Source organism: Coregonus clupeaformis, chromosome 29 (genome assembly GCF_020615455.1).
Source record: "Coregonus clupeaformis isolate EN_2021a chromosome 29, ASM2061545v1, whole genome shotgun sequence".
In the NCBI taxonomy this organism is placed as follows: domain Eukaryota; kingdom Metazoa; phylum Chordata; class Actinopteri; order Salmoniformes; family Salmonidae; genus Coregonus; species Coregonus clupeaformis.
The window spans coordinates 9,485,106-9,499,453 of NC_059220.1; the positions used below are offsets into that span (position 1 = coordinate 9,485,106).

Genomic DNA, 14,348 nt, shown 5'->3' on the forward strand with positions numbered 1-14,348 from the left:
GAAAGAAAACACCCCAGCCCCTGCCTGTGTCTCTCTGTGCTTGGCAGAGTGCACCACCCCTGCCTGTGTCTCTCTGTGCTTGGCAGAGTGCACCACCCCTGCCTGTGTCTCTCTGTGCTTGGCAGAGTGCACCACCCCTGCCTGTGTCTCTCTGTGCTTGGCAGAGTGCACCACCCCTGCCTGTGTCTCTCTGTGCTTGGCAGAGTGCACCACCCCTGCCTGTGTCTCTCTGTGCTTGGCAGAGTGCACCACCCCTGCCTGTGTCTTTCTGTGCTTGGCAGAGTGCACCACCCCTGCCTGTGTCTCTCTGTGCTTGGCAGAGTGCACCACCCCTGCCTGTGTCTCTCTGTGCTTGGCAGAGTGCACCACCCCTGCCTGTGTCTCTCTGTGCTTGGCAGAGTGCACCACCCCTGCCTGTGTCTCTCTGTGCTTGGCAGAGTGCACCACCCCTGCCTGTGTCTTTCTGTGCTTGGCAGAGTGCACCACCCCTGCCTGTGTCTCTCTGTGCTTGGCAGAGTGTACGGTTTTGGGCTGTGCTGACTGAGATCTCCTCGAGCTCAGCGTTGGTGTTCCTCTAGCCTCAACCCCAGCCATTCTAGGTTTCTCTACAATGAGATTACTGTGTGGTGTCTGCCAACATGAGACTAGTTTTCCTCTGTCGATGGAAAGAGATTTACCGGAGTACAACCTTCTGTTGTCAGAGGCAGAGACGGCACGATCCATCCTTGCCTTTTTAGTTTCGGATATCTCTATCATGGTTTTGTTGATAGTGGCGCGAGGTTCGCATACTTTGAGAAGTAGTAGTTTCCTGTGTTCCATCATCAGTGAGTTTCTATCCTGACACAGAACTCTGAGGGTGTACCTGTGCCTCGTGTCTAACAGGGTCAGTTTGTGTTGAAGAATAATGTCCTCCTGGTGATTCAGAAATCTCACATCCAGAACAGACTTCGGTCTCTTACGGTTGACCACCTCGGTCATATCCAGATCATGCCTTATCATGGTGCTTGGAAATAAAAGGAATACATTAGTTTTGATTTTTCTCTATTTGTTAAATTTTCATCACATTGACTATGCTTACCTAAACATTACCATAACTAAATCTATTCTTATTCATTGTATCCATGAAGTTTCACTTGCAAATCAGGGTTTTATCATATTGTCTTACCTGGTCAATGAACGAGGACCTGTATCACAAGCATGTGTGCTCTGTTACCTTTCGAGGTGTGGATGCAAGCAGATCAGCAGGCTACTCTGAGTAGGCTGCATGTGGGAGTGTTGGCTGCTATGACATCTAAGCAAGCATTGTTGTAGGGTTATTGTATTTCTCCCAGGGGTGGTAGGTCATTGAATGAGTGTGTTTATTGTTCTTCTCTAATTATAATGTGTTGAACATTGTCACCGTTTTTTTTCTTCTCCAAAGTGTTGTTTAATAACTCAGTCCTTACATGGTTATTAGTCTGTTGGTTGTCACAATTTCATTAAATTGGCGTATTTCAGAGTGTAGCCTATAATCTTTGGTTTATGTTTTTTCTTGAAACGGTTTTGAGAGGTAATTATTTAGCTTGCTTGTGTTCCCTCACTACAAATATGAAGTGGGGGACAGCGGGTGGGAGGAATTACAATCAGGCAACTCATAAACCCACTAAAAGTACATGGAATTGTTGAGCCTCTTTTGGTAAGTAGCCTAAAAACAAGCTTTCAAGATTACTATAATGCTTTATTTGCAGCACCTCTTGTTGTGTAATCTAATTTTTTCTTACCTTGCATAACATATTTTCGTAATTCAAGAAGTTCATTGCCCTCTCCTGTTTTGTGGCAGAATGAGCTCGAGAGATGTTCGATAGTTCTGGCAACAATCTGCCCACATTGGCGATGTGATAGGACATTTAAACAATGTAGCCAATACTCGCAACAAAATATCTGTAATAAAAGCTACATTGGCGATTGTACTAATTTGTCAATGGCTACATTGTTGCACTACCTAAATCAACACTGCGTAAACTTTGCGCAACGCATTTCTTGGATCAACGGGCTACAGATGTTTTGTTTGTAAATCAGTTCTGAACTTATTTTTTCAGTCAAGGTTCTTTAAGACATGTCACAACATCAGAGACCATCAGAAAACAAGGCAAGTATCTTATTAACAAAGTCTTTATTACGCTTTTATTACGCTATATTTCCATAAAGGAACATTACTTTTTTGACTATTGTCGACATGCAGAAGTGTGCTAAAATGTGCTTGTCATACAGCACATGCAGAGCAAAGCTTTGTCGTAGAGAACTTAACTTATATTAGGTTATGTATTGGATCACTATTGAATGATTTGATTTTGTTCCTCTGTGGAATAAAATTGATTTTAACCTGCACTTGATTTTATGTACTCTTAACCTCATAACCTCTTTGAGTGTCCTGAAAGGCGTCTGCCAAATATAATTATTTATTTATTATTTATTAATGGTTATCAGATGATGATGGCAGTGTGTGTTGACACACCAGGGGGACCAGAGAGTATGCTGTTGAGGAATGTCCCCAGACCTCAACCTGAACATGGAGAAGTCCTCATCAGAGTCCATGCAACCGCTCTCAACAGGGCTGACACATTGCAGGTATACCCCTATAGACCATATGAATATTCATCTATGGCTCTACGATCAACAACAAAGTCTTTGTCACTTCTTTCACCTCATATTGGACAGTTACGGGATCACTGTTGGCCTATGCCTGTATAGCGTCGCCTATAGCAAGCTCATATAGAGGTGAATGTTCAGCAGGCTCAATTGCTAAAGTGGATTGCAAATATTATGTTAACTATTGTTATGCTAAGATAATAAAGTTGTTTCTATTTTTGACAGAGGAAAGGACTGTACCCCGCTCCACCTGGTGAGAGTGAGGTCATGGGATTGGAGGCGGCTGGTACGGTGGTCAGCGTTGGCCCAGGGGTTAGGAAGTGCTGGGGGCCCGGGGACCGGGTCATGACCCTACTCTCTGGAGGCGGGTATGCCGAGTATGTGGCTGTTCCAGAGGAGCTTCTCATGTCTATCCCCCCTCATCTCACTGTCTACCAGGCTGCTGCCATACCTGAGGCCTGGCTCACTGCGTTTCAGCTCCTGCACTTCGTAGGTAGGCCCATATAGCCACTTTTCTTTTTCTTTAACCTTTCTTTAACCAGGAAGTCCCATTGAGGTCAGAATACCTCTTTTCCAAGGGAGACCTGCTTGGCCAAGAAAGGCTACTTCATATTTGCATTGAAGCATTCAATCAAAGCACCGATCAGGAAACCCAGACTTGTAAATGTATGATGTACAGTGGCTTGCGAAAGTATTCACCCCCCTTGGCATTTTCCCTATTTTGTTGCCTTACAACCTGGAATTAAAATGGATTTTTTTGTGGTTTGTTTTATTTGATTTACCACTTTGAAGATGCAAAATATTTTTGTTTGTGAAACAAACAAGAAATAAGACAAAAAAACTGAAAACTTAAGCATGCATAACTATTCACAGCTGCAAGTCTCTTGGGATATGTCTCTATAAGCTTGGCACATCTAGCCACTGGGATTTTTGCCCTTTCTTCAAGACAAAACTGCTCCAGCTCCTTCAAGTTGGATGGGTTCCGCTGGTGTACAGCAATCTTTAAGTCATACCACAGATTCTCAATTGGATTGAGATCTGGGCTTTGACTAGGCCATTCCAAGACATTTAAATGTTTCCCCTTAAACCACTTGAGTGTTGCTTTAGCAGTATGCTTAGGGTCATTGTCCTGCTGGAGGTGAACCTCCGTCCCAGTCTCAAATCTGTGGAAGACTGAAACAGGTTTCCCTCAAGAATTTCCCTGTATTTAGCACCATCCATCATTCCTTCAATTCTGACCAGTTTCCCAGTCCCTGCCGATGAAAAACATCCCCACAGCATGATGATGCCACCACCATGCTTCACTGTGGGGATGGTGTTCTCGGGGTGATGAGAGGTGTTGGGTTTGCGCCAGACATAGTGTTTTCCTTGATGGCCGTAAAGCTCAATTTTAGTCTCATCTGACCAGAGTTTTTTTTTCTTTAAGCAATGGGGTTTTTCTGGCCACTCTTACGTAAAGCCCAGCTCTGTGGAGTGTACGGCTTAAAGTGGTCCTATGGACAGATACTCCAATCTCCGCTGTGGAGCTTTGCAGCTCCTTCAGGGTTATCTTTGGTCACTTTGTTGCCTCTCTGATTAATGCCCTCCTTGCCTGGTCCGTGAGTATTGGTGGGCGGCCCTCTCTTGGCAGGTTTTTTTATAATGGATTTAATGGTGCTCCGTGGGATGTTCAAAGTTTCTGATATTTTTTTTATAACCCAACCCTGATCTGTACTTCTCCACAACTTTGTCCCTGACCTGTTTGGAGAGTTCCTTGGTCTTCATGGTGCCACTTGCTTGGTGGTGCCCCTTGCTTAGTTGCGTTGCAGACTCTGGGCCCTTTCAGAACAGGTGTATATATACTGAGATCATGTGACAGTTGCACCAGATCTTATTTAGGGGCTTCATTTCACTTCATCAATTTGGACTATTTTGTGTATGTCCATTACATGAAATCCAAATAAAAATCCATTTAAATTACAGGTTGTAATGCAACAAAATAGGAAAAACACCAAGGGGGATGAATACTTTTGCAAGGCACTGTATCTCTTCTTTCATAGCTCAGGTGAAGGAGGGAGAGATAGTGTTGGTGCACGCTGGGGCCAGTGGGGTTGGGACTGCCGCTGTCCAGCTGGTCCGATTGGCTGGGGCTATTCCCATAGTTACTGCAGGAAGCTCTGAGAAACTACAGATGGCAGAGACACTGGGAGCCGCTGCTGGTTTCAACTACAAACAGGAGGACTTTGCAGAGAAAGTTAATGATTTTACAGCAGGTGAGTTAATAATCAGATCAATGAGAACATAAATGCCACTTCACATAATAATGAATCTAGGGTGTTGTGAACTGCTTACAACATTGAGTTAGTGCATTTGATAATTGTCTGTATCATATGCATACAAACCATTGTGTGTGAATACAAATCTTAGACATACGGAGAGAGATGTGTATCCAGTGAAACCATTGGGTCAAACTAGACTAAACAGGCAAGCTTTGTTTCAGGCAGAGGAGCAAACGTCATCCTGGACTGCATTGGTGGGTCCAACTGGGAGAGGAACGTGGCCTGTCTGGCCACAGATGGACGATGGGTGCTGTACGGCTGCATGGGAGGAAAGGCCGTGGCGGGAGACATACTGGGCAAGCTGCTGTCCAAACGAGGACAGCTCCTCTGTAGTCTCCTCAGGTCACGCAGTCTGCAGGTGAAGTATTGACGATTGATTGATTGATCAATTGATTTATTGTCCTTTGACAGGAAATTCTTTCCACAGTAGAAACTAATAGTATAAGGTAAATACAAAAGGTTAAAATATGATGTCTGTGAAAGGCAGCGCTGACAACACAGATTTTCTGTGTCAATGATGCCCAAAGTTATACTTACAATATGTATGAAAAATGTATGCACTCACTAACTGTAAGTCGCTCTGGATAAGAGCGTCTGCTAAATGACTAAAATGTAAATGTGTTGGACATGGACCTCTAACTCAAACACCATGGAATGAAATACTTAAGCCTTACCCCCAGCCTAGAACACTGTCTCTGTTACCACTTTCTAAATGTGAAGTGTGTGATCCTGTATTTTCTCCTGTTAGTATAAAGCAGATCTGGTGAGAGCCTTCTCAGAAAGGGCCCTACCCCACTTCTCAGACCCCACCAGCTCCCCCTGCCGCCTGAGGCCTGTGATCGACAGCACGTTCGGTCTGGAACAGGTAGCTGATGCTCACAGACACATGGAAGCCAATAGAAACATGGGAAAGATTGTCATTAATGTCATGAACCCGCAATGATGGGACCACCGGTGACTTGTCATCACTCCGTCTACTTCCAAACTCAACATTTGGTTGAGCAACTTGGTTGATGACCATTCACCTCTATAACGTATATCAAAATAAAATAAGATGTTATTTGTCACATGTGCCGAATACAACAGGTGTAGACTTTACCATGAAATGCTTATTTACGAGCCCTTTCCCAACAATGCAGAGTTAGAAAGTAAGAAAATAAAAAAACAATTAGCAAATAAGAAAAAAAGGGAAATAGTACCACAATAAAATAACAATAAGGAGGATATATACAAGGAGTACCGGTACCGACTCAATGTGCAGGGGTACGAGGTAGTAATGAGGCTATATACAAGGAGTACCGGTACCAAGTCAATGTGTGAGGTAGTTGAATGCATATGTCCTGAATGTTATGTGATTCTTATTATGTTTGATTTGTGTTTGTGGGAGTAGTTACATGTCCCCCTCTGTAGGAGGGTGCAAGGAGATCGAGTTGATAAATACTGTGTTAAAAGCTAGATATAAAGCTTTCATGTTTCCTACTAACTGTGGTGTCAGTGTCTCCTCACTCTCCTCAACTTAACAGTATTTGTATCACCTTCTGTTTATTGTTCAATCAAATTATGCATATTATTTTTTACTTAGTCTGAAACAAAAACTGTTACTGGTAATAGTAAAATTTGTTTGGCCCATCTGTGATTTCATTATAGACAAGAATAAACAACATTGTTTGTAATCATTTATTTGCTGTTCATAACTAATCATTACCACACATTAAATCATTATAGTAGACATGTTTTATAGCCTATGTAATACTATGTGTTGATTTTCTATATTCAGTCGGGCCACAAAGATTGTCTCTGATAGAAACGTATGGCAAATATTCTATGTACATGACCACAGGTACCCCGAGAGCGCGTGGGTGGTTTTATGCGCACACCCACCACAAGCTAACCCGTGACTAGAACCCGGAATTGGCAGGCTAAAATGGAATGACTTCCTGAACTCACCGTCAAGTTTTGTTTTGGGAGGGAGATAATTTTATGTGAGCCTACACTTTGTTTGTTTTTATACTGGCAAATGCGTAAAAATAAGTGTGCCGTCGTGGACAAAGATTCTAGGGACACCAAAAAAAAGACAACGTCGTCCCCCGTCGAAACGAAGTGGGTAGAATGTGGCGGTGTGATCTTTCACCTTATGCACTTTACCTTCTTTTCATGCTTAGTTTATCTAAGGGTAACTTTGACGGTGCCTTAACCAATCATCTGTTTCAGGCTAAGTCTTTTTAAAGGCGAATTATTTCTGTACTTTTTTTCTCATTTAATGTTTTTATTGCCTCAAATTAATAAACAACATGAGGTTCATTCAAGGTCCGGAGCATGTATGATTGAGTGTGAATGGTTTTGTGGGGTATGCAGTGGTCGAAAAAGAAGCCAATTGCCATACTTGAGTAAAAGTAAAGATACCTTAACAGAAAATTACTCAAGTAAAAGTATTTGGTTTTAAATATACGTATCAAAAGTAAATGTACTTGCTAAAATACTGTATACTTAAGTATAAAAGGTTAAAGTATAAATCATTTCACATTCCTTATATTAAGCAAACCAGACGGTACTATTTTCTTGTCTTTCTTTTTCTTTACGGATATCCAGGGGCACACAACACAGACATAATTTACAAACGAAACAGTTGTGTTTAGTGAGTCCGCCAGATCAGAGGCAGTAGGGATGAGCAAGGATGTTCTCTTGATAAGTGCTTGAATTTGACAATTTTCCTGTCCTGCTAATAGTACTTTTGGGAGTCAGGGAAAATATATGGAGTAAAAGGTACATTCTTTTCTTTAGGAATGTAGTGGAGTAAAAGTTGTCAAAAATATAAATAGTAAAGTACATATACCCCAAAAAAACTAGGATGGATACATACAGTAACATAATGTAGCAACATTTTAGCATCCTTGTCTCATAAGCTAAAACTCAAAATACAAACAAAATCTTTCACAATGTCCTCATAGCATACCTGTCATGACTGTTGTATTTATCACTGTTGCAGATCTAAAACATGGCGGAACCAAACCAAAGGCCTCAACGTAAGATGTCCACCGCAGGAGACAGTCTGTACAAGGTACTAGGACTGGAGAAAGGGGCGTCCGCAGAAGAAATAAAGAAGGCATACAGGTATAAACCTCTCAACCACAGACAGAAGCTTAGCGAAATACTACAGAACAGTTCAAAACCTGTCAGCTTTCTTCATAAAAGCACCGTGAACTAAAACTAGTATAGGCTGACCTGACGTTGCTGTTCTTTCCTATTTAAGATTTATAGTAAATCTCTACGTATTTGCCTTCTTCTCACAGGAAACTAGCACTGAGGCATCACCCTGACAAGAACCCAGACAACCCCGAGGCAGCTGAGAAGTTTAAGGAGATCAACAATGCCAACTCCATCCTCAACGACGAGACCAAGCGGAAGGTCTATGACGAGTACGGTTCCATGGGTCTTTATGTCGCAGAGCAGTTTGGAGAGGAGAGCGTTAAATATTACTTCCTCATGCACAAGTGCTGGTTCAAGGTAAGTCTTTAAGATCTATACACATTTTCATACGTATACACTTTGCAGACGCCTACACCCAAAAGAGACTTATTGTACCAGTGTACCACTTAATGAGTGCATACTGTAAAAACATTTTGTGAGCATTTGATTCCCGTTGGAAATGAACTCACGACCTTGGCGTTGCTAAATTGTACTGTATGTTAATCATTAGAGTCATTATTAGGGTAAAAAAAAAAAAAAACTCTGTATTATAGTTTTTGTAACACTTTTAGAAGTGTATGCATGAAAACCTATGCCCTGTGTGACAAAAATCCCCTGTGTATTTCTCAGACCCTGATGGTGTGCTGTGGGATCTTCACATGCTGCTGCTGCTGCTGTTTCTGCTGCTTCTGCTGTGGGAAGTGCAAGCCACCGGGGGAAGAGGAGCACGGATACGTAGACCCAGATGACCTTGAGGCCCAGATCAGAGCTGAGCAGGACAGGGGTGAGTAGGGCAAGGTTTGTGGGGGAAGGGGCAGCAGGCAGTGGTGTAGTGGAGGGTGTACACAGGTATTGCGTACACTCACTTCTTAATCCCCACTGATGCGTACCGAAGTAGTGTAGTGGAGGTATACGCCGTTTTAAATTAATGAGGCTGATGGAACAGATTAGAATGTTTAGCTTAAAATGTTGTTAAACCAGTTATTTCTTCACAGGCGCAGCGATGTACTGATGGCGGTAGGCCTTTGCATGAATGTTCCAAAATGCAATTTGCGGGAATGCAGTTCTAAAATGTGCACTGCACATGCGAGCGGTTTCATGGACAGAGATGGAAACATCCATTAGAAATGTAGAAAGGGGGGATTTAAATATACAAAAAATGTAATGGGTTGCTAATATGACTAGGATAATGCCTTTGGTTGCTAGACAATTAAAGAAAGTTTAAAGAAAATCAATAGAACAGGAGAAAGCATATGAGTAAGTCCCGTGTAGCTCAGTTGGTAGAGCATGGCGCTTGCAACGCCAGGGTTGTGGTTTCGATTCCCACGGGGGGCCAGTATTATTTATTTGTATTTTTTATGAATAAATAAATGTATGCACTCACTAACTGTAAGTCGCTCTGGATAAGAGCGTCTGCTAAATGACTAAATTGTAAATGTAAGTCTATATAAAAATAATTGCCTCCACGTTTCTATGGTGGGATTTTGGCTACAGGCTACTTTCAAGTAAGGTAAGACATGCCTCATAATATGAAGTAAAACGTCCAGGTTTCAAACAATTAACGAATCGAAAAAATATGGCGCCGCTAATGCTAGGCCTAACCATCTTCTGGAAGATGGAAAGGCTTTCCCAAAAACCTTCTCCATTAAATGTTAACTACAGTAGCTACAAAGTAGTCTACCTGTCAGAATTATATCAGGATTATTTGCATCAATCCAGTAGCCGTATTCTTTTGCAAACTCCAACTCGTGCTACGGAAACACTGCTAACCAAACAACAGTGCTAGGTGCCTGCACACTTGAATGAAAGGGTAACTACACTAGACCTAAAAAATTGTCTCCTAATGTGGTTTAAGCATTGTTATGGACTTCGGAAAGTGTTCAGACCCTTTCACTTCTTCCACATTTTGTTACGTTACAGCCTTATTCTAAAATGGATTAAATAAAATACAAATCCTCATCAATCTACACACAATACCCCATAATGACAAAGCGAAAACAGGTTTTTAGAAATATTTGCAAATGTATAAAAAATAAAAAAGATACCTTATTTACACAACTATTCAGACCCTTTGCTATGAGACTTTTCATTTCACAACCAGTGGTGAGACTATAATAATTATGTCTCAGCCAGGCCCAAGTTCAGCCTCTGGCAACTCAGGTGAAACTCCAAACTGGGTCGGCTTGAACTCATTTTGTTCATGTGCTTACAGCTAATGATTTGTGCTGCTGTGGGCTATGTACTGTAGCAGCTTAGTGACCCATATGCTTTTGGTTTGTCCTCTTTTAGCAATTGGCAATTTAGCTCTGAATGTGCTAGCTTAGCAAATGCCATCACTTTCCCCCAATTCAAGCCTGCTTGTTTGATTGTGATGATAATGACATGATTAAGGCAATGCTTTCGTTTTGTTACTGCCTGTTAATCTACATATAAAACATGGTTTGAATTGTGGATGATGATGACGATCAATACTAATAGGAGGGGTTGGGTAAACAATAGCAGAGCACAAACTTCCATCTCATATGGACTAATGTACAGTACCAGTCAAAAGTTTGGACACACCACCTCATTCAAGGGTTTTTCTTTATTTTTACTATTTTCTACATTGTAGAATAATAGTGAAGACATCAAAACTATGAATTGACACGTATGGAATCATGTAGTAAACAAATCAAAATATATTTTGACTTTTAGTAGCCACCCTTTGCCTTGATGACAGCGTTGCACACTCTTGGCATTCTCTCAGTCAGCTTCATGAAATAGTCACCCGGAGTGCTTTTCCAACAGTGATTGTGGAGGCCAGGTCATCTGATGCAGCACTCCATCACTCTCCTTCTTGGTCAAATAGCTCTTACACAGCCTGGAGGTGTGTTTTGGGTCATTGTTCTGTTGAAAAACAAATGATAGTCCCACTAAGTGCAAACCAGTTGGGATGGCATATCGCTGCAGAATGCTGTGGGAGCCATGCTGGTTAAGTGTGCCTTGAATTCTAAATAATTCACTGACATTGTCACCAGCAAAGCACCATCACACCACCTCCTCCATGCTTCACGGTGGGAACCACACATGCGGAGATCATCCGTTCACCTACAAAAAACTCAAATTTAGACTCATCATACCAAAGGACAGATTTCCACCGGTCTAATGTCCATTGCTCGTGTTTCTTGGCCCAAGCAAGTCTCTTCTTCTTATTCGTGTCCTTTAGTAGTGGTGTCTTTGCAGCAATTTGACCATAAAGGCCTGATTCACGCAGTCTCCTCTGAACAGTTGATGTTGAGATGTGTCTGTTACTTGAACTCTGTGAAGCATTTATTTGGGCTGCAATCTGAGGTGCAGTTAATTGGCAATTTCTGAGGCTGGTAACTCTAATGAACTTATCCTCTGCAGAAGAGGTAACTCTGGGTCTTCCTTTCCTGTGGCGGTCCTCATGAGAGCCAGTTACATCAAAGCACTTGATGGTTTTTGCGACTGCACTTGAATAAACTTTTTAAAAGTTATTGAAATGTTCTGTATTGACTGACCTTCATGTCTTAAAGTAATGATGGACTGTTGTTTCTCTTTGCTTATTTGAGCTGTTCTTGCCATAATATGGACTTGGTCTTTTACCAAATACGGCTATCTTCTGTATACCAACCCTACCTTGTCACAACACAACTGATTGGCTCAAACGCGTTAAGAAGGAAAGAAATTCCACAAATTAACTTTGAACAAGGCACACCTGTTAATTGAATTGCATTTCAGGTGACTACCTCATGAAGCTGGTTGAGAGAATGCCAAGAGTGTGCAAAGCTGTCATCAAGGCAAAGGGTGGCTACTTTGAAGAATCTCACATTTGTTTAACACATTTTGGTTACTACATAATTCCATGTGTTATTTCATAGTTTTGATGCCTTCATTATTATTCTACAATGTAGAAAATAGTCAAAATAAAGAAAAACCCTTGAATGAGTAGGTGTGTCCAAACTTTTGACTGGTACTTTAAGTGCTGCCTGCTCAAGAGAAGAGCTCAGTGAATTAACAGTACATGTCTGTTCTCATTGCAGGTGAACAGCAACCCATTGTGGTCCAACCTCATACTGCAGCTGATGAGAAGGCAGAGTCCGACCACGACCAGTCTGCATCCAACCACTCAAACCCTATATTCACCCCAATGGACCAGTAAGAACCTGTCTTCCCATAGCCTGGTCCCAGATCTGTTAGTGCTGTCTTGCCAACTCCTGTGGTCATAAGGACTTGGCAAGACCGAACAGACAGACATGGGACCAGTCTAGTCTTCCCAGTCTGCTACTGACAACCAAGATGGTCCACTCCACTGACAATACTGTGATCAGTTTCTGGGGTTCAGTGGCAGGTGCTTAAATGCTACAGTCGACCCTCCGTACTATGGCCAAAGCCATATACAGTGCCTTCAGAAAGTATTTATACCCCTTTACTTATTGTGCATTTTGTTGTGTTACAGCCCGAATTCAAAATGGCTTAAATATATTTTTTTATTACCGATCTACATACAATACCCCATAATGACAATGTGAAAACCTGTTTTTTAGAAATGTTTGCAGATTTATTGAAAATTAAATACAGAAATATCTTATTTACATAAGTATTGACACCCCGGAGTAAATACTTGTTCGAATCACCTTTGGCAGCGATTACAGCTGATAGTCGTTTTGGGTGAGTCTCTAAGAGCGTTGAACACATGGATTGTACAATATTTTCACATTATTATCTTTAAAATCTTCAAGCTCTGTCAAGTTGGTTGTTGATCATTGCTAGACAGCCATTTTCAAGTATTGCCGTAGATTTCCAAGCCGATTTAAGTCAAAACTGTAACTAGGCCACCCAGGAACATTCAATGTCTTCTTGGTAAGCCACTCCATTGTATATTTGGCCTTGTGTTTTAGGTTATTGTCCTGCTGAAAGGTAAATTAATCTCCCAGTGTCTGTTGGAAAGCAGACTGAACCAGGTTTTCCTCCAGGATTTTGCCTGTGCTTATAGCTGTATTCCATTTCTTTTCATCAACAACAAAAACACTCTGTAGTCCTTGACGATGACAAGCATACCCAGGACATAAAGTTCATTTCTTTGCCACATTTTTTTGCAGTTTTACTTTAGTGGCTTAATGCAAACAGGATGCATGATTTGGAATATTCTGTACAGACTTCCTTCTTTTCACTTTGTCATTTAGGTTAGTATCGTTGAGTAACTACAATGTTGTTGATCCATCCTCAGTTTTCTCCCATCACAGCTATTAAACTCTGTAACTGTTTTAAAATTACCATTGGCCTCATGGTGAAATCCCTGAGCAGTTTCCTTCCTCTTCAGCAACTAAGTTAGGAAGGGTGCCTGCATCTTTGTAGTGACTGGGTGTATTGATACACCATCCAAAGTGTAATTAATAACTTCACCATGCTCAATGTCTGCTTTTATTAATTATTTTTTGTATCTACCAATAGGTGCCCATTCACTCCCCCTTGTGCCCAGTCCATGCAACTTATGTGACTTGTTAAGCAAATTGTTACTCCTGAACTTATTTAGGCTTGCCATAACAAAGGGGTTGAATACTTATTGACTCAAGACATTTCAGCTTTTCATTTTTAATTAATTAGTAAAAATGTCTAAAAACATAATTCCACTTTGACATTATGGGGTATTGTGTGTAGGCCAGTGACACAAAATCTCAATGTAATCCATTTAAAATTCAGGCTGTAACACAACAAAATGTGGAAAAAGTCAGGTAGTGTGAATACTTTCTGAAGGCGCTGTATGTGGATGTATATTTCTATATCTTCATATAAGACTGTATATGTCTCATTTTAATTGCCAGTTGTGGTCCATGTTTACAAGAATCTTACATTCTTATGATTGTGTGAACTGCCAAGTTTACCTTAATGCTGAGGGGTTCTTTTGTAGATTTTCAAAATGAGAATTTTTAAATAGTACGAAACCGTATGTACAGGGTAACGGCTTCTATGTATGCTTAATGGACCGTGTAGAGCGGGTGATTGAATAGAAACTGATGTGCCTCCCAAATGGCTCCTAATCTAGTGCTACTACTTTTGACCTCAGCTACGTAGTGCACTACTTTTCACCAGGGCCCATAAGTGTCTGGTCAAAAGTAGTGCACTATATAGGGAATAGGGTGCCATTTGAGACGTAGCCTGAGTCTGAAGTTGGAAATATATGTGCACTTTAAGCGCCTTCTAAGCATAATGAAC

At 41.4% G+C, this 14,348-nt stretch overlaps 2 protein-coding genes across 3 annotated transcripts; both read left to right on the top strand.

Moving 5' to 3' along the window:
* The first annotated feature begins 1,540 nt into the window (after positions 1 to 1,540).
* Positions 1,541 to 6,074, top strand: tp53i3 (tumor protein p53 inducible protein 3). Of its 2 annotated transcripts, none has more exons than XM_041854604.2 (7): positions 1,541 to 1,675; positions 2,079 to 2,128; positions 2,498 to 2,607; positions 2,854 to 3,121; positions 4,668 to 4,880; positions 5,108 to 5,304; positions 5,695 to 6,074. In XM_041854604.2, exons 1-7 carry the CDS (start codon positions 1,653 to 1,655, stop codon positions 5,887 to 5,889), a joined length of 1,056 nt encoding a protein of 351 aa, XP_041710538.1. In that variant the 5' UTR covers positions 1,541 to 1,652; the 3' UTR covers positions 5,890 to 6,074. The 2 variants fall into 2 exon arrangements, with proteins under 2 accessions (XP_041710538.1, XP_041710539.1); XM_041854605.2 differs by having other exon boundaries at positions 1,583 to 1,675; positions 2,467 to 2,607.
* A 113-nt stretch (positions 6,075 to 6,187) lies between these two features.
* dnajc5gb (DnaJ (Hsp40) homolog, subfamily C, member 5 gamma b) lies at positions 6,188 to 12,599 on the top strand. Its single transcript, XM_041854163.2, has 5 exons — positions 6,188 to 7,046; positions 7,933 to 8,057; positions 8,237 to 8,450; positions 8,763 to 8,916; positions 12,176 to 12,599. The coding sequence occupies exons 2-5, from the start codon at positions 7,942 to 7,944 to the stop codon at positions 12,292 to 12,294; spliced, it is 603 nt and encodes a 200-aa protein (XP_041710097.2). The 5' UTR covers positions 6,188 to 7,046; positions 7,933 to 7,941; the 3' UTR covers positions 12,295 to 12,599.
* Positions 12,600 to 14,348: the final 1,749 nt, after the last annotated feature.